Source organism: Lagenorhynchus albirostris, chromosome 1, assembly GCF_949774975.1.
Source record: "Lagenorhynchus albirostris chromosome 1, mLagAlb1.1, whole genome shotgun sequence".
Taxonomy (NCBI): domain Eukaryota; kingdom Metazoa; phylum Chordata; class Mammalia; order Artiodactyla; family Delphinidae; genus Lagenorhynchus; species Lagenorhynchus albirostris.
Window position 1 is genome coordinate 187,056,538 of NC_083095.1, and position 26,091 is coordinate 187,082,628.

A 26,091-nucleotide genomic window follows, 5' to 3' on the forward strand; every position below is an offset into this window, starting at 1 on the left:
ATCAACCTGAACAAGAGCTTGATTTCACCTCTAATGTGTTGGAATTAACTGTCAATATCTAAAAATTAGAAAATTTTATATAAAAATCTGGATTCTTGGCTTCATAGAGAAAAAAAAATCTGGCAACACTGGGCCAACGTTCCCAAGTGGTGACAACTGTTTGGATCTAAGCAGCAGGTGTATCTCATCATTCAGATGAGATACCTATTACGGAATTCATGACCATCCTCACCTGGCCCCTGAAGACAGCTGAATTTGCAATCCCCGGTTTAAAGGAGAGAGTTGCAGTAAGATGCATGTTACAGGAAGCAACAGGGGCAGTAAAACTGGAGGCAAGAGGGAAAGTTAGAAAGACATTACAAGAGCACAGGCGGGAAGTAACAAAAGCCCGAACTGAGTGAGGACAATAAACCCAGAAAAAGGGTTGATGGTAATGAGTAATGAGAAAAAGGTAATGAGTCAAGAAACGTTTAACTTGCTCCAGGTGCAAAAACACTTAATCAGGTAATTTCCGTGGGGCACTTGTTCAAGGCTACATAGGAGACTATATTAAGAGAATGGAAAAATGATTCAGAACTAATTTTCCATTAAAACACCAAGTGAAAAAAAATTAAAAATAAAAATAAATTAAAAAATAAAACAAACACCAAGTGGCTCTTTAGTAAACTGTGTGGTAAGTCCACCCGAAGGCCATCAATCAGCCTGGAGAACTGATGAGGTCCAACAACCACGGTCCGGGGATTCTTAACCTGGCTCTCGTGTCCGTTTTCCAGCTGGGACAGAACAAACTCTGACTGCAAGCTTTCCGAGCTGAGCCCTCGACAAGTGCTGTTTACAAGCAGCCAAGTAGCGGGTGGGATGTAAACCACTACAACGTCTCGCACCGCCACCAGCAACTACTTCTTAAACTCATAAACCCGTCCATCTCCTCCGAGGAGAAGGCCCTCCGGAGAACTTACACAAGCCGTTGACGTCCAGCATGTTGGAGATGCCCCGGTCACTCATGTCCACTTCCGGCTGGTTCTTCTCCCGGCTCTCCTCCACCAACTTTTTCAGAGACTTGGACATGACCTGTACCAAACGACAACAACACAGCACGTGGGCGACGGCCAGGAGGTTGCAGAGAGAGAAATGAGGAAACCCCCGGCTGGCACTCTCCAGTTTTCGCCTGGCCTTGGAAAGTGGGCACACGCAAGCAGGGTGCGGGGGCAGGGAGGGGGATGGGGAGGGCGGGACAGGGAGTGGGAAGGGTCCAGCACCGTTCCCGCCGCGGAGAGAGAAGCAAACACAAGGGCAACGCCACGCACATACTCACTGCGGAGGGCTGCACCTAACAGGCTGCGCGTGGGAACAACAGGCTTCTGCAGGGCTCACTCCGGCGGCGAGAGATGCACTCCACTCGGTCTGTGCAAAACGAGCACCAGAACGAGGAACACGCCCTGTCCCGGCACTCGGCGCAGGCGCACACCGGGCCACTCTCAGCTCCTCGCCCCGCCCGCGCCAGACCGTTCCCTAATTAGGAGAACAGCTTACTAGACGTGGCTTAGCGCGAGACCTCGCCCACAAAAGAACGCGTGCCCCGGGGCCGACCAATCACGTTTGCTGTTCGGCCTCGGGACTCCGCCCCACCCGAGGTTAGCTCCCTCCCGTTGGAGATTCCGATTGGACTGGAGTCGGCGCGTGCGCATTAGTTCGGCGCAGGCTCAGTTTGTAGGTGGAAGCCAGAGTGGTGTGGGCGGAAGCTGGGAAGTTTGGGCAGCGCCTGCGAAGGGCTGGTGGTACACCAGGATGGGTCCCGGGGAAGCTACAAGTAAATTTTCTCTCAGTGTGCTGCTTCTTTAATTGCGGTTCCACTTACTGGAAGTTGCTGCCCTGAGTCCCTTCCCCACAGGTTGTACCTCCCACTATATTGTGAGCTTCTCAAAGCAAGAACTCCTTGGTGGTCTGTGTGTCCCCAACGCCCAGGTCGCAGTCACGGACCCCTGGCTCACAGGAGGAGGAATATACCAGATAAATACGTGACTTCTCTGTTCTTATGATGTGACATAGCTTAGTTAGCTTTCTATTGAATGATGATTTTCTTATACAGTTTTCATTGTTCTTTTTACTAGAATTTCTGTTTTCCTTTTCTTCTTGTAATCTTTAAGCTTTTCATTACTCGCTACTCTTGAAATCCAATGACTTCTTGAAGACTTTAGGAACCTTCTAATTTACTGCTCTAACTTAGAGTGATCTGTTCTGTCCTTCCAGCTGAGAAGTTATCTATAATTCCTTTTCATATGGTCCCTGGGTTGAGACAGACATTTCTTGCAGGCATCTTGCTGGAGTAACTACCCTCAAGTAACTTTCTCTAGAAGGATGTATAGGAGGCACAAATTTTGAGTAGTTGCATGTTTTTAAATGTCCTTATTCTGCCCGCACCTTTGATAATTTGCCTGACATGGAATTCTAGGTTCAAAAGAAGTTTCTCCTAAATCTCGATGGCATAGTTCCACTGACTTCTGCTTTCAGTATTGATGCCCAGAAACATATTGGTCTCCTCATCTTTGCAGGGAACTATTGTTTTCCCTTGGGAAGCATTTGTGATCTTTTTATCATTCGTCATGTTCTGAAATGTCACCATAATATCTCCGATGGGGTGTCTTTTCTCACTTAATCTGTTTAGGGCTCATTGGGTCCTTTTCAGAGGACGATTCTTTTCTCTCTTCCTCTCGGGAAATTGTTTTCTCTTTATCCTTTGAAATTTCTTTCCTGCCGTTTTCTCTGATTTATCACCCTTTCTGGAAATCTTATTGGATGGCAGCCTCCTGGGCTGGTTTTCAATAGCTGGGCATTTTTGTCCCCTCATATATTTCCTTTCCTTTTTTTTTTTTGTTTGTTTTTTAACTTCATGTTCTGGGAGATTTTCTCTATTTTATCTTCCAAAGCTCTATTAAATTTTAAAAAATTATTTTGGCTATTAATGAAATATACTTAAGAGCTCCTTCTTGTTTAATAGCGCCCTGCTTTTGCTTCATGAATGCACACTCCCCTCAAATATTGTTATCTGAGGATAACAATTTTTAAACCTCTCGTGTTTACTAAGTTGTTTTCTCATGTCCCTTTCTTGTTAGTTTATCCCGTTCTTTCCCGTTCAGGCTGCTGTAACTCTCCCTCTGTCTGGTTGTCCTTTTGTATTTAAGCATGAAGTCTGAGCTGATTTTTCTAGATAGCTGGTGTGGTTTCTTTCTTCCTCTGTTGTTGATGTGTATTTGTTTCCCTCCTAGGTTAGCATTAAGTTTCCCTGGGCTGTTTGTTAAGTTTCTACAGCGGTTAGAACCCAGTTTTATAATCACAAGGCTGCCTTCCCATGCTTGCAGTCACTTATGGTTTTTCAATTTGTTTTCACTCCCTTATAATCTTTCATTCTCTTCACTTTTAGCCATACATTCTTAATGAAATGTGTCCCTAAGTTCCAGATTTTTATAACCTGGAAACAGGACCAGCTTCCTGGATATGCAAACTGTGTGCAGTGACACAAAGCTCCAGCCTTAGATGGGCCCCATGGGTAGTTTATTGTTCTGCTATCACCAGCTTGAAATGGTTAATAATTTTTGAACCAGGGGCCCTGCAAATTATGTAGCCATTCCTGCAAGGAAAAGTCAATATTTATCAGAGCTAAGATCCCCTCTGCAGTGTCACGGCCAAGTGCACCATGCTTACACACAGCAGGTGCTTCAATACCTCTCTCTGGCAGAATATGTACTATCCCTGCCTTTGAGCCCAGAGGGGGCCAAGCAAAGACAGAGCACGGAAAATGCCTGGTCCCCATGAGGCACTAAAGCCGAATCCTGCGTCTGTACCCTGACACCGAATTAATTCTCGGAGACAGAGTTTCGGGTGAAGTAGAAAAGAATAGCTTTAATACTGTGCCAGGCAAACGGGGCTGCAGTGGGCTGCTGCCCTCAAAACTGTGTGTCCAACCTGGAGTGGATATCGAGGAGTTTTATAGTAATGGTTCAAAGAGGGTGTGGTCAGCTCGTGGGTATTCTTCTGATTGGTTGGTGGGGAAGTAAGTGGGAGTCGGCATCATCAACCTTCTGGTTCCAACCGGTCTGGGGCCTCCGTGCTTGTGGGCAGCACACAGTTAACTTCTCCCACCTGGAAGGGGTTTCAGTAACTGCCGAACAGCCCAGAGATATTGTGATGTGCATCCCTGGGGCGGGGGGACCAGGACCCCGCCCCAAGGCTGCACCATTGTTTCTTTTGACTTTTCCTCCGTTCCCTAATTAGCAACTGTTTGAACCTGCCCATTGAAGCTCAGGGAAGGTCTTGGAGGCTGAATGAAGCCTATTTCCTGTGATGAAGAAATGGGGGCCACAGGAAGGCCTTCATGCCCAGGAGCCTCATAGGGTCCTGCTGTGTATCAGCACTCCAGAGTACCACAACAGTGGGTAAATTCACGTAAATTATTACATAAATCATTCATTTAAAAAATGCCTTTGTCTCCAATAAACTACTTATGAAGAAACATGTAAAGTTACCAAGTTAAAATGTGAAAAGCAGGGAGTTCCCTGGCGGCCTAGTGGTTAGGATTCCACTAGGGGAATATCCTGCTGACCAAGTGGCATGGCCAAAAAAAACAGAAATTAAAAAAAATTTTTTTGAAAAGCAAATTTCTCATTAAATATCCAAAAATTATCATATCATTTTTCTTCCAATAACTTCCCCATTAAATTGATAGCCATAGAGTGACTTGAGGTCTCAATAAATTAAACATTTTCTTCCATTAATGGTATTTTTGACTCTGTCTAATCTCTAAGTTTTTACTAAAATAACAAGAATTGCATCAGCCTTTTTTCTAGGTCATATAACAGTGACAGTCTTTTTTAATAATGTCACTAGATCTATGAAGATAGTTGGGCTGTCATATTACTAAGTTCACACTTAATCCCTCTGGCAGGAAGGGAGGCACTCTCTTCAGCGGTTGCTGAGGTTAAAATCACATTCTGTCACTCACGTTTTACAAGCTTTTCTGCACCTCATTTTCCTCAACTGTAACATGGAGGTGGCGGCTCTGAGTATCCCATTTCCACGAGTGATGCCTGGCAGAGAGCAAATGTTATATAGATGTTAGTTCTCCTTTCTCTTAATAAAATTAACCATGTTACTACTCCCTAGGGGAGTGTGGGGTGGATTTTTAACAAATTCCTATTAATTAAATGGAGTTGAAATTTAATAGGAAATTAGGACAAGTAGAACCCAGAACCCGGGCATCTCCTAGCCCCAAACTGTCATTGGCCCCATGCACCCCCTGGGGCGTTCTTCACAAATGTCTGAAGTGCCCGGAGATTCCTGGCCTGTGGTGGCCTCTGGCTGAGTTATCCCAGGCAGTTCCCTGAAGGTCAGACGAGAGCAGCTCTGGCCAGCAATGGCTAACTTAACCGTAGCCGGTGCTGGCCAGGCCGTGCTCTGTTCTTCCTGCCGAGGCCCAGTTCTTCAGGCAGACAGAAAAGGAGAGGGGTAGAAAGAGCACGTGGTGAGTGGAAGCCCAGCTCCCTGACTTCTGGGCTCCGTTGGCTTCCAGGTAAGACCTCCCCTCACCCCCACCTCGAGACCATTCATTTTATATCATGGCTTTTCAGATTCTACTTATGGCCTACAGAATGTGAGAAAATATTCTTATTTTCCGTTTTCAGTTTTTAGTGTAAAAGTGACATACTAATATTGACTATGCTGCCTTCATCTTGGTAGATACACTTTCCAGATATTCTCATGGGCCTCCTAGGAATCATGTCTCTCTGAAAAGGACTCTTGTAGACGCTGTTACTCTAATGACGCAACCACAGGTCAAATCATCTCTTACTGGTTGACGGCTGCATGTGTTACTCTTGCTTTCAGATAAAACAACTATTTCATAGGTTACTGTTCAACTTTCTCCATATTCCGTAACTTTGTGATTCAGTTTTAGATAAAAGAGCTAGGTCTTATATCTACTCCTATCAAACTTCATCTTGAGGGCTTTGGTCCATTGTTCCAGCTTTGTCAAGACGCTTGGGTTTGATGGTCTCTTCATTGCGTTCACTGTTCTTTCCAACAGAGTGTCCTCCATGAAGCTGATGCATCCATCCATGGTAGAGCGACGGTGAGAATATCTCATTGATGTGGCTCGTAGTCTGTGCAGAGATCGTTTCCCTGGCATTTGAGTAGTACAGGAAGATGCAGTTACACATTCGATAGCGTCTTTCATTCAGTGGGCCCCATGTTCTTAGTAAGATTTAACTTTGCCTATTTAACCTAACGTCTCTTGGTTAAAGGCAGCAGAAAACATGGTCAAAGCATTGCTTAACTATGTATAACTTCGCATCTCGTGTTGTTAAACTGCGAACAGACAACAGTGGTACGTGGGGAAACTGAAGCACAGAGAGTTAAGGAAGTTAACTAGAAAGGCTAAAATTCAAACGCAGGCAGCTTGGCTCCAGAGTTCCTATGCTGAAGGACTCATGTACTTTTTTTAAATGGAAATATTCTACTCGAAATTTTACACGTACCCCACAGTGAAAGACAAATTTTAATGAGTTTAAAAAAATAACGCAGCATCACTGTTTACATTTCAGTAGTGTTTATCATCCCCAATTTGACATTCACAGTGAAAACGGTACTTCTATTTTATTAACTTTTGAAAATGTACAGCACATAAGCCGCAATCATTTCCACCCCTTTAAGGGATTCTAGAAAATTTCAGCTCAAAATATTAAAGAAGCTACATTCTACGTGCAAAAAATGTATACAAATATTGATTCCACATGTGCTTTGATGAAAAACGAAGTTCAGATTATTCTCAGTGGCACAGGCAGGGGGGACAGGTATCAGGATGGCAGAATCCCGTCCAGCGTGAGGTCTGAGGGTCCAGGCCCTGCAGAAAAATCAAAGTGCTGAGCAGACCCGGCCTCCTGCGGTTAGCTGGCCCAGGTTAACTGGATTGCTGACGGTCGGGCTGCATACTCCGCATGAAATTTTATGAAGACACGATGTGACGAGGCCACAAAGGGAGCTATGTCAGTGTCCTAAAATTGAAAAAAGAAAGAGAAAGAGAGAAGTAACAAATTATATATTTCACAGATTTGAAGGTTTCTCCAGAAGGTCAGGTGTAGTAAAGAAGTATGACATAAAGGAGCCTTCTAGAGTTGACAGTAAACCTGCATACATTTCTAGAAGTAACCTTGCTAAGAATTGACGTAGAGACTTTACAAAAGAATGTTGCTGGGTCTGGTGGAGGTGACGAGGAGAAATGGGGGGCGACTAAGTGGGCACAGGGTTTCCTCCTGGGCTAACGAGAAGGTTCTAGAGCTGACTGTGGTGACGGCAGCTACACAGCTCCGGGAACTGACTAAATACTCTTGAATCTTACCCTTTAAGTAGATGATTTCTATGGTATGTGAGTTATGTCTCAATAAAACCATCACTAAAAATTCAATTTCCAATTCAAGGTCTTACTGAAATTTTCGTTTTTCTGAAGGGACACACAACTTATACCTGCAACTAAAACGAGCATATGAGTAAAATATACTATTTTCCCCCCTTAACATCTGTACTTTTCTTTTGGGGTTGATTTTCATATCTTTTGGGGGAACAGGGTGTGTGTGGGGGGCAGAAGGGGTGGGAGGTAGATGGGTCTCTGTTTTCTCTCACTCCTAAATCATTCATTTAATACTGATTGAGAGATTTCCATGCTGTGGGTATTATTATTAGCACTAGGAATATAAAAAATGAACCAAACACGCCAACAGTCCTGTTCTCACGAATCTTACATCCTAACGGGAGGAGGTGAAGCAGGAAGCAAATAAGTCAGTAACATGCACAGTAGGTTGGATTGTCCTGGAGACAGAGCACATCACGCAGGGTCAAGGTTGCAGTCTGGGGACATGCTCCTCTGTTCTGCTCGGGTCCCCTGCCTTGCTCCTACCCAAGAGTCATCAAAAAACGGACTTATTTCCAAGACAGTAAATTATTCAGGTGAGTACAGCAGAGGGATTTTTTTCCTAAGAGAGATATCAAGGGATACACAATATTGTACGTTCCTGTGCACATGCACTTTTTCCTTCCATTTCAACCTGCTCCCAAATTTCTACTTGGTATTCTATGCTGACAAACTAGTATGAGCAGATAACAGAAGTTTTAAACTCCCGTTTGATTCTCCTAATTTTCCTGCCATTCTTTCATGTTTCTAGATGTTCGGATTCTGTAACTGAGAACAATGCCCATGAACAATGACAATTATCGTAAAAGAAAACATCTTCAAATCACCGTATGATTCGACATCTAAGGAGTAGCTCCCACCATCATTCTGTAAATAAACCTCCTTCACTAGACTGGAAATGCTAAAGAAGTCAGTGGTATCTTTAAAAAGTAAAACAATTGCACTCGAAACTATGTCTACATTTATAAAATAAAAGTTAAAACTGGGAAAATATTGTAAACACCAATAGTTAAGAAAAACTGACATATCTAGTTATAGACTTGAATTTATGTGACATTGGTTTCAATGGCAGTAAGGTCTCTCAGTGCCTCAGTTTCTCTTATCTGCAAAGTCCAGGGGATCAAATGGGGTTGTATGTTTGAAAGTCACTGAAAACCAAAAAAAAAAAAAAAGTCATACGGACATACAGTAATGGTATTGTGAAAATGTCTCTTTTTGAAATTGTTACAAATTTCAACTGAATGTCTAAGACTTAATCAGCTTCTAAATCTGGCATGTGATACATTTACTGGGGTCTCTTTTCTGTGGGCCCCTGTGAACAACTGCAAGACAGTATCTGCTGATCAGGTGATGCAAATTCCTCCCCCCAAAATTAGCTCTGTGTATAAGGACAGAGCTACCAGAGAGTTTATTGAAGGGTTGTCTATAAACCAGAGGAGCTCATTCAATAAATTAGGCTGCACCCAGAACACAAAACAACCCAATGATTAAATACGATATACCAGTTTGTTTAATGGTATGGTAAGATGTTAATGATGTATCAGTCAGTGGACAAAAACACACCACAAAACAATATGAAGTACCTGTGCATAGGCAAACATATTGAAAAGAAAGTGTTTAGAAGAATATATGGGAGGATTCTCAGGGTTTTAGAAAAATGTTATCTATTTTTTGATATTTCTGAAAATAACATTTATCAATTTTACGAACTGTAAGTTATACTCTAAAAGCTCCCTCGATTTCCAGCAGGTGTAATTCTCTGTCAGTTTGATTAGAAAGCACAAATGAGTAAAGAGCAAAATGGTAAGAAACAGGTAACTTCTCATCAGTAGTCACATTTCCCTTACATGAAAGCTCTGTAAACATCTACTTGCACATAAAAATGGGAGGGCACTGAGGGCAGATGTAAGCAGCACTGAGTCAACATCAGAATTCTAACTTGATGTTTAGGGAAGATCTATTACGTGGAGATCTACAAAAACAAACTGTTAGTCCCCAGGCTAATTGTTAATATCCCTGTGCATTTCTTCAAAGAATTCCTACAATGTTCAGCAAAAAGTGAATGAAATGGAGCCGGGCATCCAAAGTTTCTATACAGTCAGCCCTCCGTACGGGTAGGTTCCACATCGCGGATTCAGCCAACCACAGAATCCAGCAGATACACAACCCACGAATACGGAACCTGCAGATATGAGGACTGACTGTATTCACCACACTAGGCCAGGTTTTGGTTTTTTTAATTTACTTATTTTTATTTTTGGCTGCGTTGGGTCTTCGTTGCTGCGCGTGGGGCTTTCTCTAGCTGCGGGGAGTGGGGACTACTCTTCATCGCTGTGCGTGGGCTTCTCACTGTGGTGGCTTCTCTTGTTGCGGAGCACGGACTCTAGGCGTGCAGGCTTCAGTAGCTGTGGCACGTGGGCTCAGCAGTTGTGGCTTGCGGCCTCTAGAGCACGGCCTCAGTAGTTGTGGCGCACGGGCTTAGTTGCTCCACAGCATATGGGATCTTCCCAGACCAGGGCTCGAACCCTGGTCCCCTGGACTGGCAGGCGGATTCTTAACCACAGCGCCCCCAGGGAAGTCCATAGGCCAGTTTTTGTTTATTTGTTTGTTTGTTTGTTTGTGGTACGCGGGCCTCTCACTGTTGTGGCCTCTCCCGTTGAGGAGCACAGGCTCCGGACGCGCAGGCTCAGCGGCCATGGCTCACGGGCCCAGCCGCTCTGCGGCATGTGGGATCTTCCCAGACCGGGGCACGAACCCGGGTCCCCTGCACTGGCAGGCGGATTCTTAACCACTGCGCCACCAGGGAAGTCCCTAGGCCAGTTTTTATAAGAGATTTGAGCATCGAGGATTTGGTATCCGTGGGGGCTCGACAGAACCAATCCCCTGCAGATGCGGAGGGAACACTGTAGTTCTATTCATGCAGAAATAACATGGATAGTCAACCCTGGGCGGTGCATTGAAATCACATACGGAGCTTTCAAAAAACAGCATGCCACAGATACTCCCCCAGAAATTTTGATTCTGTAGGTTGAGTGGGGACTGGAAGGCTGTGATGCTAAACAACTGCATAGGTGATTCTGATGCACAAGTTTGATTAACTGGTCAAGTTTGGTTAACTATTACTATTAATTTAACTCAATGCCCACTAGGTGGCACTTGTGCTCCCAAAATAAAAAGGAAAGTCAGAAACCTGAATTTGTAAAAGTACCGTGTACTCTCTAACTGCGTGAGTCTGCCTTTAAAGGTGCCTTTTTAAGCTCCTTTCATTATTTAAAAGTAACAATTGGGAGTTTTTAAAAGTTTGTTTTACTCACTGCGCCGCAATACGGTCCAGACGATGGAGAGTCAGCATCCGGGCCGTCGTAGAGCAGGAGATAGTTCTGGACGCATTCTCCGGGATCGTCAATGCTGATAAAGTAGAAGCTGACGGTGACGGGTCTTCCCGCAGGAGCAATGATGGTCCATTCGCAGTGAGTGTTGTTTGGGTAAGTGCCGGGATAGCCAGGGCTGGTGACCGCGCCGCTGTCTCCGTAAAGCGTCCCGCCGCAGTCTGCGAGGAAACAGGTGCGCGAAGCTTCAGTCAACCAAGTAGAAGCCATCAGCGCGCTTTAGCGCACTTCAGGCAACGAGACAGTTGTTCTCTCAAGGTGCTGAGGCCCTCTGCAAGAAAAGCGGGGGCAGGAACCCTTCTCCTGTCCCTCCTGCGGGCTGTACCCCCAGCCCCTCACTACCTGCCCCGCTCCCACCTCCACCAAATATCCCTCCCCGCTTCTCACGGCTTAGGAAGGGCTTCCTCCAGATCTTTGCTTTGAAAATAGTGGGTTGAGAGCACAACGGGAAAACCAGGACTTGGGAAAGTAACTGCAGGAGAGAGTGAGGTTGATCTCGGGTGCTTTTGATGGTGTGGCGCTCCCCAGAGGCAGTGAGCGAGATGATGAGGATATGGGTGAAGTAAAATTCAAAGGGAAATTCCGGGGAAGAACCAAAGAAAGAGGTGTGTTATTTAAGGTTCTGGCAGTCATGATTCTCAAAGTGACTTTACCAGGCTGATAACTGACACTTCCAAGACTGAGATGCTTAACAAGCCGAAGCCCTTTAAGCATTGGTGCTAATTTGTTCGATGCGTTCATTTGCACAGGAAAGCTATCGTTATTTAGACCAGACAGCCATGGGCATCCAGATATCCCGCGCATAGGAAGAAACTGCGTAGTATAATTGAGAAGCACTGGGGTGGGTTTCTGACCACGGGAGGTTTAGTCCTGCCTCTGCCACGATCTAGCTGTGCGTTTTAGGCAACGCATCAGTTTGGTGTTTTATTTCCTTGTCTGTAAAATTAGGGCATAGAGATCATCTTTTACTTTGGGCAGTACCAAGAAATCATTATCTACAATTGTCTTAATAGAATCCTCTTCTAGTCCTCTAGTACATTTAAAATGAGTCCTGGGCTTCCCTGGTGGCGCAGTGGTTGAGATTCCACCCGCCGATGCAGGGGACATGGGTTCGTGCCCCGGTCCGGGAAGATCCCACATGCCGCGGAGCGGCTGGGCCCGTGAGCCATTGCCGCTGAGCCTGCGCGTCCGGAGCCTGTGCTCCGTGACGGGAGAGGCCACAACAGCGAGAGGCCCGCCTACCGCAAAAATAAAATAAATGAGTTCTTTTTATCATTCTTATTTTGAAAGATTTTAGATATTTGGGGGGACATTTCATAAAGAGATCCCTTCTCTCTCGAGTTAAGTGCATTGACATGACAAATTTCCTTCACTTATTGGTAAACAGCCAATCAAAACTGCAGGAAGGTGCTGCTCACTGCCCTGTAAAAGCCATTAACCTCCAGGACTGCCAAGAAATGAAACGCGGCCTCCAAGGAGCACAGCTGCTCATACGTACGCAAGTATGCGTTCATAACTTGGCTTTCTGGCAAACTTTAAAAAAAATCCTCAGAGGACTACCTTGATGATCAAACCAAAAGTTAAAAATAATGACAAAATCAGAATTTATAAAGGAACTTAAAAATCTTTGTACCTTATTTGTGCTTTATATGTAAATATATATCCTTTAATATATAGAAATAATGAATAAAAGTAGCATTTTTTAAATCTCTATACTTTCAGTGTTAAAAAAAATCTCTATTTTTAATGGAAAATAATCAAGTACACAGATTGGGGAAAAGGTCACTTTAACTGTCTTCTATTAGAACGCTGTATGTTTTTCTCAGCTGCATTACTTTCCCTTACAAAGCGCCAGGGTCTTACCAGAGGGTGATGAGGTCCAGATAATTTCATATCCACGACCGGAAGTTGCACTATCACTCTTAAATCGTAGGTATAGTTCACGGCTTTGGGAGAAAATGGGATTCGGCAACAGAGTCCCACAGAACGTGCCCAGCAATGGCGAAGTGCTCTCGCTTCCATTTCTTACCTTTAAAAACGAGTCATTAATGATCACACTTAGACCTATTGTACCTTCTTCTCTGATTTATCATCACTGTACGTTAAGACGTGAGACAATTGGAATGACCACTTTTTTGGGGAAAACTTGGTCTTTTTATGTACTCAGTGGAGGGTTAATACACACAGAAGTCCCCTTCACTTGCAAAGGAGAGAAACCAATTTGTAGATCAAAAACCATTTACAGTTGGATTCAGAAATATCTGTTAATCTCCAGTAATTAAAACACGACAGCATGTTTCTATAACCAGCTAGTTGACTGGTGTATAACAAACTAGTTTTATCTTTCTTCTTGGGGAGACACTTTGAAGAAGGTAGCTAAAGTGAATTTTAAAAAGATGGGTCGGGGGAGAAAAATATTATCTGCTTTGTTTCCAGTCAACTCCGTTCTACTTTATTCATCATACTGCATTTATGTTTTTATCTCCCGTTGAAAATTGCTTGGCTCTAAAGGGATCATGAAAAAACAACGTCCAAAGTATGACAAAGTTCAAAACGAAAGGAATTTCTACATGGGAAAAGGACATAATTCAAACAGTCTTTAAAATTTCTGACTCTTGGATTTATTTTAAAAACAATTTGTGAAGCTGAATAGATTTTTTTTTTAATTCACTGCATGGAGTATACACGTGTGAAAACAGGAAACGTGTTGGTGTGTGAATGCAGGTAAGCGTACTGTGAATTCAGCCACGGTTTGTCCTCAAGCCCTGCTCCTGCTGCACATTCCCAAACAGCCCCACTCGGAGGAGGACTCTCGTGGGGCATTGCAGACACGTGATCCAGGCAGTGTAGGGTTGGAACCAGCTCCGCATGGATGGAGGCTGACTCTATGTTGACACATGTATTTAGAATCTTGGAAGTCCCTCCAGTCCCTTTTTAATCCCATAGTTTAACATGTGGTTACTTGCCGGTTGTCTTAAGTCACCCGGTGTCTTCAGAGGTGTGGTGGGTCGTCTTGTTGGGCTGTGCTGATCTGCAGAGAGCCCTTTTCTTTTCGGCCGTGCCCCGCAACTTGTGGGATCTTAGTTCCCTCATCGGGGATCAAACCCAGGCCCTGGCAGTGAAGGTGCGGAGTCCTAACCATTGGACCGCCGGGAATTCCCTGGAGAGTTTCCTTTTAGGTCTATGGAGTAGCCAGTGGGAGAGGAAAATGCCTTTCTGGTGCTTTTTGGGTCATTCTGCTAAGTGTTTACACAAAGTAGCCTTGCCGTGGATGGAAGAGCCAGTTAGCCGTTGGCAGACAGCGAGGGCTGCCGTAGTCGAGAACGCCCAGCTGCCCCACGACAGCCTTGGCCTTGGGTCTTCTTCCTCTGGTCCTCTTTAGAAAGCTGGTGCTCGGAGAGGAGAAGCGAGATATTAATCCCCACTGATGCGCTAACGGCTGGTCCTTCTCCTTTCTCTCTGCACAGGAGGAATGGAACAAGGAGAGCAGAGGGCACCTCTGGGACTTCAGGTGACTCTGGAAGGGGAAGTGAAGGCAAATGCAAATTCCAAACGGGGTCCAGAGCTTGGTGTTCGCGTGGTATGTATGATACGGTCAGAGTCCTCAGTGAGAAATTTCTGTTCCCATCGCCGTGTACATGAATGGAATGCTGACGCTGCAATAAGCCGTGCCGGAATCTTCCCGCCGAAAACCAGACACAGCGGTGCTTCACAGGCCTGAGTCGCAGTCTCCTGTCTTTGCTTATCGCACAGGAAGTTTCAGACCCGTTTCTATGAGATAAGGCGGGGCAGCAGGGTGGAGGGGGGCAGTTGTCACCCCTCGGGGCTGGAGAGTCAGCCCTTGCTCCCCAGCATCCAGGGGCAAATGGCAAAGTTAACTCCAGTCAGGCTTCCCTGGTGGCGCAGTGGTTGGGAGTCCGCCTGCCGATGCAGGGGACGCGGGTTCGTGCCCCGGTCCGGGAAGATCCCACATGCCGCGGAGCGGCTGGGCCCGTGAGCCATGGCCGCTGAGCCTGTGCGTCGGGAGCCTGTGCTCCGCAACGGGAGAGGCCACAACAGTGAGAGGCCCGCGTACCGCAAAAAAAAAAAAAAAAAAAAAAAAAGTTAACTCCATTCGGGCTTCCCTGGTGGCGCAGTGGTTGGGAGTCCGCCTGCCGATGCGGGAGACACGGGTTCGTGCCCCGGTCCGGGAAGATGCCGCGGAGCGGCTGGGCCCGTGAGCCATGGCCACTGAGCCTGCGCTCCGCAACGGGAGAGGCCACGACAGTGAGAGGCCCGCGTACCGCAAAAAAAAAAAAAAAAAAAAAAGTTAACTCCAGTCGATCAGGGTCAACTCAGGCTTGAGGCGAACCCCGAGTAGCTGCGCTGTGACTAGGGGCCGTCAGGCTGATTCTTCCGTATCCCACCCCTCCCCTCGTGTCCGCTTTATGCTCCACGTCACTGTTCAGACTCCATGGTGGGTGAGGCGCGTAGGTGTGAGTCTAATGACCTGACTGACGCGAACACTCCTGTCTCTCCCTCATTTCCTCTCTGGTACATCTGTGTCCTCCCCAGTCTCCTACTGTGGCTGAGGTCCCCCATGAAAAGGCATGAGCTTCCTGAGTACTTACTGCACTAGAGGTTGCAAATAGTCGTTAACAAAGGACTTCGATGAATTTTATAGGGGGAGCTTTCCAGGATAACAAAACTCTGTAACAGGCATAAAGGAGAAAACAAGCTGTTTGGAAACCTTACGGGAAGCTTCGCATGTACACGAAACAAAGCCGACTTCGGGTGTCTTGGGTTAAGGTTTCGATGTGAATTCAGTTCAGAGGGATTCAGCATCTTTGGACATACAAGCCTGACAGGGCACCTCCGTTTATTTCCTAAGAGTGAACACATTTCCAACAGAGTCTGCAAAGGACGCTGGAGGGAGCTGGAGGGTTTTTATGGCAAAATATGGGCAGTGAGTTCCAGACACAGGAGGGTTCTCTCTCGGTGGGGCGGGGGACAGGCAAACGGCAAAGGTGCTTCTTCATCCAGATGGGGAGGAAGGAACAGACCACTCTACCTTCCTCTGCCCAACGCGCGTCAAGGAAAGACTCTCATTAGAGAACACTGAAGTTGCTCCAGACTTACTGTGGCCAGCAGGGAAATCAACTATTCAGTCTCACGTAGTTTCATTTTTACCTCGACACCAGGCACACTTAAGTCAGAGTTCTCATCTGTGTCCAAAACTAGCACGTTGCACTTGGACCTCCCTCACTTCCGGTCTCAACTCACACATTAGCTCCTTTAAGAAAACTTCTCTGTTCCCAGACTAATTAGGTGCCCCTCACCGTGCTGGCTCTGATAGTCAACAGGATGGACAACTTCCTGTCTGTCTTTCCCACGGAAGTGTGAGCCTCCGGGGGACCCTGAATATGTCTTGTTCCCTCCTGGATTTCTGGTGTCTGGACCTAGGAGATGGTTGGCAATCGCCTAAGTATTTAGGCAATGGAAGGATAATGAATAACTTAATGAAATGAGGAAGGGATATGATTAGCAGTAGCAGAGAAAAACGAGAAAAATCTTAAGGGATCCATTATCTTCTAAATAATTTATTTACATGATATTCAAATGTATGTTACCTCCAAGAAATCACATGTGCAGTCACTTGAGTCCTCGATGTCAAAGGAGTGAAAGAAGAGGGAGATGGTGTGGTTACGAGGGGCTGTGAGCACAACTGTGCAGTTCACGTTACTGCTGTAGCGGCCCGGCCAGCCGGGACTCCTCAGGTTGCCAAATGCCTTCTTATATTCTCGGTTGCAATCTTAGAGGAAAGACAACAGTCGTAATTAACGTATGCCGCGCAGTATTTAGTGCTCCTTCAACTTGACAGGAATAATTCAAAGAGCTTATTAAATGGGAACAAACTTCAGAAAAGAAGCTAACCTAGCCCCTTCATTCACCTTTGAGATTACTGAGATCCCAAGACTTACAGCGAACGGCACACCGAGCAAATGCAGTGCAGTGTCTTCACACAAAACACCCCCGTGTGAGATAGTAAATGAGTACATGTGCACCCTCTCCTGTGAGGACAAACATTCTAGCATTCTCCATGCTTTTCTGATGACATTTAGACTCTTCGGGCATAAAGGCTCTACCTCCAAGACAGTTTTGCGTGAAGATTTTTCTTCAAATCCTTTGATGAATTATTTGTTCTGATAGAACTGGCAACTTACAGTTCTTGACCATGTTTGGTAAAAAAAATACCCAGAGCGTTTTCATTTGTTTGTTTTAATCAAAGGCAGCTTTGGTTTTAATCAAGCTTGAAATGAACATTACATAAAGTGTTCTCTGGAAATAAACTTCTCAGTGACAGAAGCAAGTAATTCTTTCAAGGCTCCTTGGTTTTTCCAAAGTAATTTTCTAAGGTATAGTGATTCTTCTACATGGTTAAGTGAAGAATTAATACAATAACTGGTATACTTTTTAATTAATGACATGAACTTTGAAGGATATGCTGCCATTCTCGACACTTTAATTAATATTTTATTCGCTTCACCTCTTCAGAAGTCAACCTTAGTAATTTGCTAAATTGGGCCTGGCTTCTAGTAAACCACACCTCATGTGGGTGTGGTTTATGTCAACAAACCTTAATTTACTCCAGGGGGTCAATTCTAGCTGTAATTGTAATAATGGCAGGTTTTCTGAATAAAAGATGAAACCCCAGAGCTCACCTGCAATCTGATAGGTAAAACCCACTCTAGAGTTTATGTTAAAAACTTCCGATTTAAAAGTGACGATTGCGGTGCTCATGGAAGAATAAAATGTGGGTACAGCTGAAGCATTCCTGCCGCAGAACCGAATTCCTGGACTTCCATTACTCTGAAATGAAACGGAAGCCAAAGGCTGGTGGATTTAGTAACAGAAGAGAACAGGCCGCAGCAGAGATTAAATTGCACACAAAAATATGGCTTAAATATTCAGCCGTGGAGACCAGTTACAGAGCTTAATGCACTCTGCAGTAAGACTTCACCTTGGCCTTGGAATCTACAGGTGTCTCGCAGTCTTCGAGGGGTGTGGGTGGGAGGTAGGGGGGCCACATTTCCGCTGAAACCATGGGGTGGACGCCTGCCTACTGAAAATAGGACCTTCCCGGGGCTTCCCTGGTGGCGCAGTGGTTGAGAGTCCGCCTGCCGATGCGGGGGACACGGGTTCGTGCCCCGGTCCGGGAGGATCCCACATGCCGCGGAGCGGGTGGGCCCGTGAGCCATGGCCGCTGAGCCTGCGCGTCCGGAGCCTGTGCTCCGCAACGGGAGAGGCCACAACAGTGAGAGGCCCACGTACCACAAAAAAGAAAAAAAAAAAGACCTTCCCCCTCACTCCGCTTCCTATCCAAGGCCTGTGCCGTTGCTCAGAGCGCATCCAGGCTGTCGGAGGAGCTCAGCACAGTTCTACTGGGGCTTCTCCATTGTTCTGAACTCTGTAAGGCTAACCAGCACCGCTCCTGGCCCTGCCTCACCGCCGCTTAGCAAACCTGGAGTGGATGACCTCCTCGATCCGGAGAGAGACAACCCGGGTGTTCCCAGGAGCCCCCGCTAGGCGTCACCCTCAGTTCAGGAGCCCTCCCTCTACACACGTTCCCGGAATAATCTGATTGCTCACGTACAGCGACTACCTACTCACATGATGATGACGCCCTGATCTTCAGGCATTCTGTCGACATCACACTGCTATGGTCAACAGTCTCCTCAACATCTAACCCCATGGGCAATTCAGACTCATCATTTTTTTTTTTAAACAAACAGAGCTTTGCTCTATGTTTTTAACCATGAATATAGTCCCACTAGACTGGTACCAAATGCCTTCTTAACTGTTCCTTTCAATTCATTCCACACACACAACCCATTGACTGCAGAAGTGCTTCTCCATGGAGCACTGCTGTCAGAACACCAGAGAAGTTCATCAGAAATGCAGGTTAATGGGCGTAAGTAGGGGAACTGGTCTCTGAGGGGGGGCCCAGGCACAGGCACTTTTACCAAGACACCCAGATGTTTCTTAGGCACATGACCTACAGACCAAGTTCAGGTTTCTTAATGCCTATAAATAGAGGGTTTTGTAAATGGCTGAAAACCACATTAGGCTGGAAGTAACTCTGAGATCTTATTTAGTCATGCCCTCATTACTTCAAGTGTTTTGCAAATACTGGTGAAAAGGTCATACATGTGACGGTCATTCATCCTATAATTGTTACCTCTGGTGGGTCCTGAAACTCTAAGTAGTTCTGGTCACAGTCTTGTGAGTGCAGCTCAAGTGCCCACACAGTAATCATGACCTGCTGATGTAGAGGAGCTTCAAGGACCCAAGTACAGGCGGAAAATGGGACAGCTGGGTCTGATGAATTGGGTGACGAAATACTCTGTGGGGTCCAAGTTGCATTATATGTTCCGCCACAAGGCACTGAGATGGGAAGAAAGAAACAACTTAGAAGACATTTTACTTGTAACTCATCACACATATTTAAAATTCTGCTTTCCTTACTCTTCCAGCCCAAAGGAGCTATACTTACATCATTCTATGAAGGATTTACAGTCTATATTCTTGACTAAGAATTGTACCAAATTTGTACCATGGATTAAACACGGAGTAATTAACGTGGTGTTTAGTAACTGACATTGAACTTGGACAGTCATTAACATTGAGCACAGTAATTAACGTTGAGTTTAGTCATTAACACTGAGTATAGATATAAGCATGGCAGTACTTTTAGTGCATAAATACACATGTCTTTCACACTATGTAAAAATGTCTCAGTTTACTCACTGTCCACGATGGTATATGTAGCATTAAATCCTTCCCTTTCTAAAGTTAAGTCACTGACAAATTGAACTGTAAGGAAGTTCCCAGAAGAAATAAATGGAGCAGGTACGGTGGAACCACAAAATGTTCCAGCCAAGTTGGCATTTTCACTGTCCCCATCATATAACTGAAAAGAAAAACAGCTCATTAGTTATCCATTATTCACAAAGAAGCTGCATATTTTACACTAAAATGGACATGAAGTTACGACAGGTCATGGTTAAGAATTTTACACTAATGTTCTTTTTTAAAAAAAAATATTTATTTGGTTGCACTGGGTCTTAACTGCAGCTCAAGGGCTCCTTAGTTGCGGCTCGCTGGCTTCTTTAGTTGTGGCACGTGTGCTCCTTAGTTGCGGCATGTGAACTCTTAGTTGCGTCATACATGTGGGATCTAGTTCCCTGACGAGGGATTGAACCCAGGCCCCCAGCATTGGGAGCACGGAGTCTTAACCACTGCACCACCAGGGAAGTCCCTACACTAATGTTCTTAAAGCTAGTTTTAATTTAGGAACAGAATTGCTATTGAATCAATTATACTATAATGATTTTTACTAAAAACCTGGTATATTGCCTGAAGTTTTTTTTTTTCTCATTGGGAAAGTAAAATTCGATTTAAAAAATGATGTGTCGTTAGAGCCAGCAAACCCATCGTACCGTCACCTCCGCCCTCCCTGCCGCGCTGCTCCAAACCATCACGGTCTCTCGCCTGATTCTCACTGCAGCCTCCCCCTGGGTCCCCCTGATCTGCTCTTGACCCTCTAGAAGCTGTCTTCAGCACATCAGCCAGAAGCTACAGTTTAAATGTAAGTCAGAGCAGGTCACTGCTCTGCCGAGAACCCTCCTCACTCCTTCTCATCCACTCAAAGCCGTTACAACGGCCTTCGAGGCCTCATAGGATCTGCTCCCAGCCCCATTCCCGGCCTTTCCCATATGACCTCTCATTGCCACGTTCTTTGCTCTGCTCCCTGCGCGATCCCGGCACTCCTGCATCCCAGCTGTTGCGTCTGCAGTTCCCTTTGCCTGGAATGCCCTCCTATTTATCCTCCTGGTTTCATTCCCCTCTGTTGCTTTAGGCCTTTGCTCAGATACCACTAACTCACTGAAGCCTTCCCTGAACGCCCCTATTTAACATGCAAGCTCTCCCAATATCCCCTTTCTCCTTCCCAGCTTCACTTTTTCTCCAGAGCACGTATTCCCTTCTACCTCATACTTATGTATATATTCATATATAATTTAATTGACTGTCTTCCCCTCTGAAGAGAATACAAGTTCCATGAAAGCACAGGCTGCTGCCTGTTCTATTCACTGCTAGGTCCCCAGTGTTCAGAAGAGTGGCACACAAAAGGCACTCAATAAATACCTAAGGAGTGAAAAAGTGATTCCTCTCTCCCGCTACCCACCCTGCCAAGCCTGCTCTCCCCAAGTCGTCTTTATGTCAGTAAAGGGCTCAAGCCTAACACCTCAGCCACCCTGATTCCTCCCAGTGTCTTCCTGACCCCGCATCTACTTTGCTCCACCTTCAACATCTATCCCAAGGGTTCCATGTCCACTGCTCCCACGGTGCTCCTTCACCTGCATTGTTGTAACATTTCCTGACAGCTCTGGTTCCACAGAGCATTCTCCACCGAGCTGCCTGAACATTTGCAAGCTTAGAGTAGAATATGCTCCTGCCTGGCCTACAATATCCCCGTGGATCCCCACTGCATCTGAAGTAAAACTCCACCCTCTTTACCGTGGCCTACAAGCCTCTCTCTTGGTCTGGCCTGGGCCGCTCTGGGCCGTCGCCCCCTCCCCACATTCCTGTAACTCCCCCAGGCCCTGAAAAGTCTCTCTGAGCTGCCCCTCCTGCCAGGAGCTCTCTGCTCAGCCCTTGGACAGCATCATGGGGTCTCAGCTCAGACATCTCCTCCTCAGAGAGCCCAACCCTATCTAATGGGCGCTTCCCCAATATCTTCCTGTTCTTTTTCCCTACGATGATAAAAACGTACCTTTTTTTTTTTTTTTTTTTTTTTTTTTTGCGGTACGCGGGCCTCTCACCGCTGTGGCCTCTCCCGCCGCAGAGCACAGGCTCCGGACGCGCAGGCTCAGCGGCCATGGCTCACGGGCCCAGCCGCTCCGCGGCATGTGGGATCTTCCCGGACCGGGGCACGAACCCGTGTCCCCTGCATCGGCAGGCAGACTCTCAACCACTGCGCCACCAGGGAAGCCCAAAAACGTACCTTATTTATTGCTTATTGCTTATTTACCTCTTCTGGTCTCTCACCCATCAAGCATGTAATTCCCACGGGCAGGGGACTTTGATTATTCACTGTGTGTCGCCAGCACCCAGAGCAATTCCCAGGCACAAGAACCTTCAGCAAATGTCCATTGAAGTAGCGAGTGCTTGGATTTCTCTCAAACACATTACTAGAAAACAAAGTGTTGGGACTTCCCTAGTGGTGCATTGGCTAAGGATCTGCCTGCCCATGCAGGGGACATGGGTTCGAGCCCTGGTCCAGGAAGATCCCACATGCCGCGGAGCAACTAAGCCCATGCTCCACAACAAGAGAAGCCACCACAATGAGAAGCCCGCGCACCGCAACGAAGAGTAGCCTCTGCTCACTGCAGCTAGAGAAGGCCCGCACACAGCAACGAAGACCCAACGCAGCCAAAAATAAATTAATTAATAAATTAATAAATAAATAAAGACTTGACCTTTAAAAAAAAAAACCTCTAACATCAAATTTTCAGAACAAACAAAAAAAAGTGTTCTTCACCTGAGTAATCTCTATTGCATTTCTAAAACAAGTACCTGTTTGCCTATCCAAATATTGAATTTATAACAGGACCATGGTGGGTTATAAACCTCAGCATAGCCATTACCGCTGACATTATTTTAAAATGCTGGGAATACATAAAATAGAAATGGTTAAAAACAGTCAAGTCAAAATAAACACCAAACAAATTTACCACTAGATGGCACTGTTTCTCCCGCTTAAACGATTTTCGTAAAATTTAGTAAAATTTTAAAGCCAAAAGAAACCAGAGAGGTGAGTGATCTAATCCCCTCATTTTATAGAAGAGCAGATTTGCCAAGTTTTAGGTGATGTACCTTTTCTGGTAAACAAGTTAAAATGTTATAACCATTGCCGCCTCTATGATCACGTTATATTGGCAAGCACTTTTATCCTATGTACTGTGTGCCAGGCCTCCAGCCAAGGTTCTGTGTATACAGGGATGCATAAAGCACTTTCCAGACACTAATTTGACTCACGAATAATGAGAGGGAGAGATTCATAAATTAAATATATGTGTGTGTGAATTATACATAAAAGAGAGAAACGTAAGTGCTACAGGAGAAAAATTCAATGTATCAGGGTAACCCAGATGATCGAGCCAGGACAAACCTCACACGGACATTTGAACTGGTATTTGAAAGTAAGTAGAGACCTTCCAGACCTAGAAGAGAGGAAGGGCATCCCACCCTGATGGACAAGGTATGGAAGGCCACGGAAATAAAAACGGCCCGGCATGTGTCAACACCTGCCCACACGGTGACCAACCTGGAGATCAGGGTGAGAGAACAGAGATGGGACTGGGAAAGTTCACTGGGACAAGACTGACGTGTCCCACACTTCTCGCGAAGGACTTTGTATCTTCTCCTACGTGAGCTGTAAGATCTAATGTGGGTTTTAAATAGGTGACTGGTCAGGACGATGGAAGGAAATGTCCTACATGCCCGGCCTCGAGCTGGCGTTTGCATTAGTTCACTCACTGCTACCATAAAACTTCTCCTAATGGAGCTGAAATAAGACAGCTGACGGAGGCTCCTGGCCTTCTGTGTAACCGAGGCCAGGATTTTCTTCCCCTGCTCTCCCATCCCTGACGCCTCCACCATGACCTTGAGCAGGGTGGCTTTATAGAGAATGGCAGGAGGAACCCTAAGCAACGCTGCTGATGCGAAACCCTACGCGCACTAGGAGGCAAATGGTGCCGGGACCGGCACCGTCACCAGCCGCTGCGTAGTGCCTTCCGGGAGCACACACTGCTGCCATGACGGCTTTGGGCCCGGGGCTTGAATCATGTCCTAAGTCTTAAGTCTTGTGGACGCAGATAAGTGCTGAGAGGAATTTTGTGTTTTCTCGGCTTGTAAACCTCTTTAACAGTGGCACATATTAGAATCTAGTTAAGGCCCGGAAGGAATTGCACAAATAATCTAGTGGAAGAGAGCCTCTGACTACACCTTCTGCCACATCCTCTCCTGTGCTCAGCCATCGACTGGAGCAGCTAAAGGAAGTAGGGAAGGACATTTTGGGGTTTTAATTTCTATGAACTTTTAATGCATGAAGGCAATAGGCTTTGATACTGGGCTTTAATTCTTTTTAAATTTAACTCCAGGGCTTCCCTGGTGGCACAGTGGTTGAGAATCCGCCTGCCAATGCAGGGGACATGGGTTCGATCCCTGGTCTGGGAAGATCCCGCGTGCCGCGGAGCAACTGCGCCCATGAGCCACAACTACTGAGCCTGCGCATCTGGAGCCTATGCTCCGCAATGAGAGGCCACGACAGTGAGAGGCCCACGCACTGCGATCAAGAGTGGCCCCCGCTCGCCGCAACTAGAGAAAGCCCTTGCACAGAAACAAAGACCCATCACAGCCAAAAATAAATAAATTAATAAATAAATAAATTGAAAAAAAATTTAACTCCGTAATTTTAGACATTAGTTTCCTTAGGACTTTATCGTTTAACATTTCCCTGGGAATGTGATAACGGGAGAATTCTGGTAGTCTTATTTGAAGCATCTCTACATTGCATCTCAGAGTGTCTTCATGAATTCTTTGATTGTACTGTGGGACTTCTGACAGGGTCCACTGGACAGCAGGCCTGGGCATAATTTGGGATGAGAATGAGAGCAGAGAGTGATTTTTTAGGTTTGGGGTTGAACTCTGATCCTTTACAGAAACTTTTTGGGAAAATGTTTTCTTGGTGCCAGTGATCTCAGGAAGGTCCACTAAGGGGCAATGACGAGAATCACCTCTAACTGCAGGAATTTTTATATAACAATAAAAAGTAGTATTATCGTATGAAATCATTTATATTATTAATATGACTATTATGTAATCTCAATGCTCTTTTCCGGTGTCTGGCATATAGTAGGTGCTCAAATTAACATTTATGGAATGAATGAACAGTAGGTACTACCCCATAAGGATAAGGATCTGATGCCTCCATAACTGCTGACGCATCCCCAGGGATCAACAGCCCTCCTCCCACGGCCGATCACAGACTGAATGGTTAAGCCCAGTGGGTTAAGACAGAAGTTTTCCATGGGAACAGTACCATCCCCTAGGGAGTGTTTTGCACAAGTGTGGTGTTTTGGGCTCATCACAATAGTTTGAGGCTATAGCTGGCGTTTAGCACCTAGAAGCCACGCTGCGGAATCCCATCAAAATTCAGGACGCGTCTGCAAAGTGAAGATTTATTCTAGGTCCTACGTACCTATGAATGTCCCACCAGACATGTGTGTAATGAAACTGTTTAAAATTCTTTATCCCAGGGCCTAAGCCCATTCTGTATATAAACACAAACATATTTTGCACAGTTTTAATATATACCAAATTTCCAAGAAGGCAACTATTGCGTAAGTTGAGGGAAGTCTGTAGTTTGTTCTGTTTAGAACCATTTGGTTTGAGTCTTCCACCATTCTGGAAATTCATATTGTGGACGGGCGCTGCTATTGGCATTTCAGTTGCAAACAGAGCTACCCCGTAGCACTTTAAATGTATGCCTGTGCATTGCCACAAGTCCACATATTAGAAGAATCTGACTGCTTTATCTAGTGACTTAGCATAGCTGTATCAGAGCATTTACATATTGAAATACACACTATTCTACGGGCTTTCCTTTTATTTCTCCTTTTCATTGTATTTAGCATAATTATAAATTGAAATTATGTATATGGCTAGGCTATGGCATAGATGACCTTTCACTTCAGATGGTCAAAGAATCATTAGAAAATACTGGCTATTCCAAGGGGCACTGATTGCATTGAGAAGAAGCTGGGCAGTGCTAGGCAGGAGGCGCCTCCTTTCTGCCAGTTCCCACGTTCGCTGGCAGAGCAACGTCGGCTACGGTCCTGGTCGGGAGCCCCCGCTGCTGTCTCACTCACTGTGCTCCACAGAGCAACGATTGAACTGCTGGGCATACGGCAGGCAGCTCCCGCCCCTCCTTACCCCCCTCCCCATGGTGGCCAGTCTCCCGCACCCCACGGGAAGCACACTTTTGTGCTGTTCCTCTGAAACCCAGCTCAGCCATCCATCCAGTAAGCCCTTCTGAACCCCGGAGTAACGTCACTCATACCCTCTTCTGCTCTACTTTTCGGTGTCGTTCATGTTCATTGGCTTTGTCATGTTGTCAGTCTCGTCCACTTACAGCTCCGT

General features: G+C 45.8%; 2 protein-coding genes across 7 annotated transcripts in view; both read right to left on the bottom strand.

Annotated features, from left to right (window-relative positions):
• The window catches only part of RSU1 (Ras suppressor protein 1), a 356,276-nt gene extending 354,824 nt beyond the window's left edge, over positions 1–1,452 (bottom strand). For 4 of the 6 annotated variants that reach the window (XR_009542922.1, XR_009542923.1, XM_060162616.1 and 1 more), the window contains exons 1-2: positions 1,316–1,452; positions 960–1,071 (exon numbers count right to left, since the gene is read on the bottom strand). Coding sequence is in view for 4 of the 6 variants with exons in the window: in XM_060162616.1 (XP_060018599.1) it covers positions 960–1,068 (109 nt within the window). In the remaining 2 variants the exon portion in view is untranslated. Of the gene's footprint in view, positions 1–959; positions 1,072–1,311 lie in introns of all 6 variants that reach the window. The other 2 variants (XM_060162607.1, XM_060162598.1) reach the window with 1 other exon arrangement.
• A 5,080-nt stretch (positions 1,453–6,532) lies between these two features.
• The window catches only part of CUBN (cubilin), a 265,343-nt gene continuing 245,784 nt past the window's right edge, over positions 6,533–26,091 (bottom strand). The window contains exons 61-67 of the mRNA XM_060162639.1: positions 19,636–19,798; positions 19,067–19,272; positions 17,550–17,697; positions 16,458–16,639; positions 12,712–12,877; positions 10,774–11,009; positions 6,533–7,046 (exon numbers count right to left, since the gene is read on the bottom strand). Of these exons, the coding sequence (XP_060018622.1) occupies positions 6,939–7,046; positions 10,774–11,009; positions 12,712–12,877; positions 16,458–16,639; positions 17,550–17,697; positions 19,067–19,272; positions 19,636–19,798 (1,209 nt within the window). The 3' untranslated portion in view covers positions 6,533–6,938. The remainder of the gene's footprint in view (positions 7,047–10,773; positions 11,010–12,711; positions 12,878–16,457; positions 16,640–17,549; positions 17,698–19,066; positions 19,273–19,635; positions 19,799–26,091) is intronic.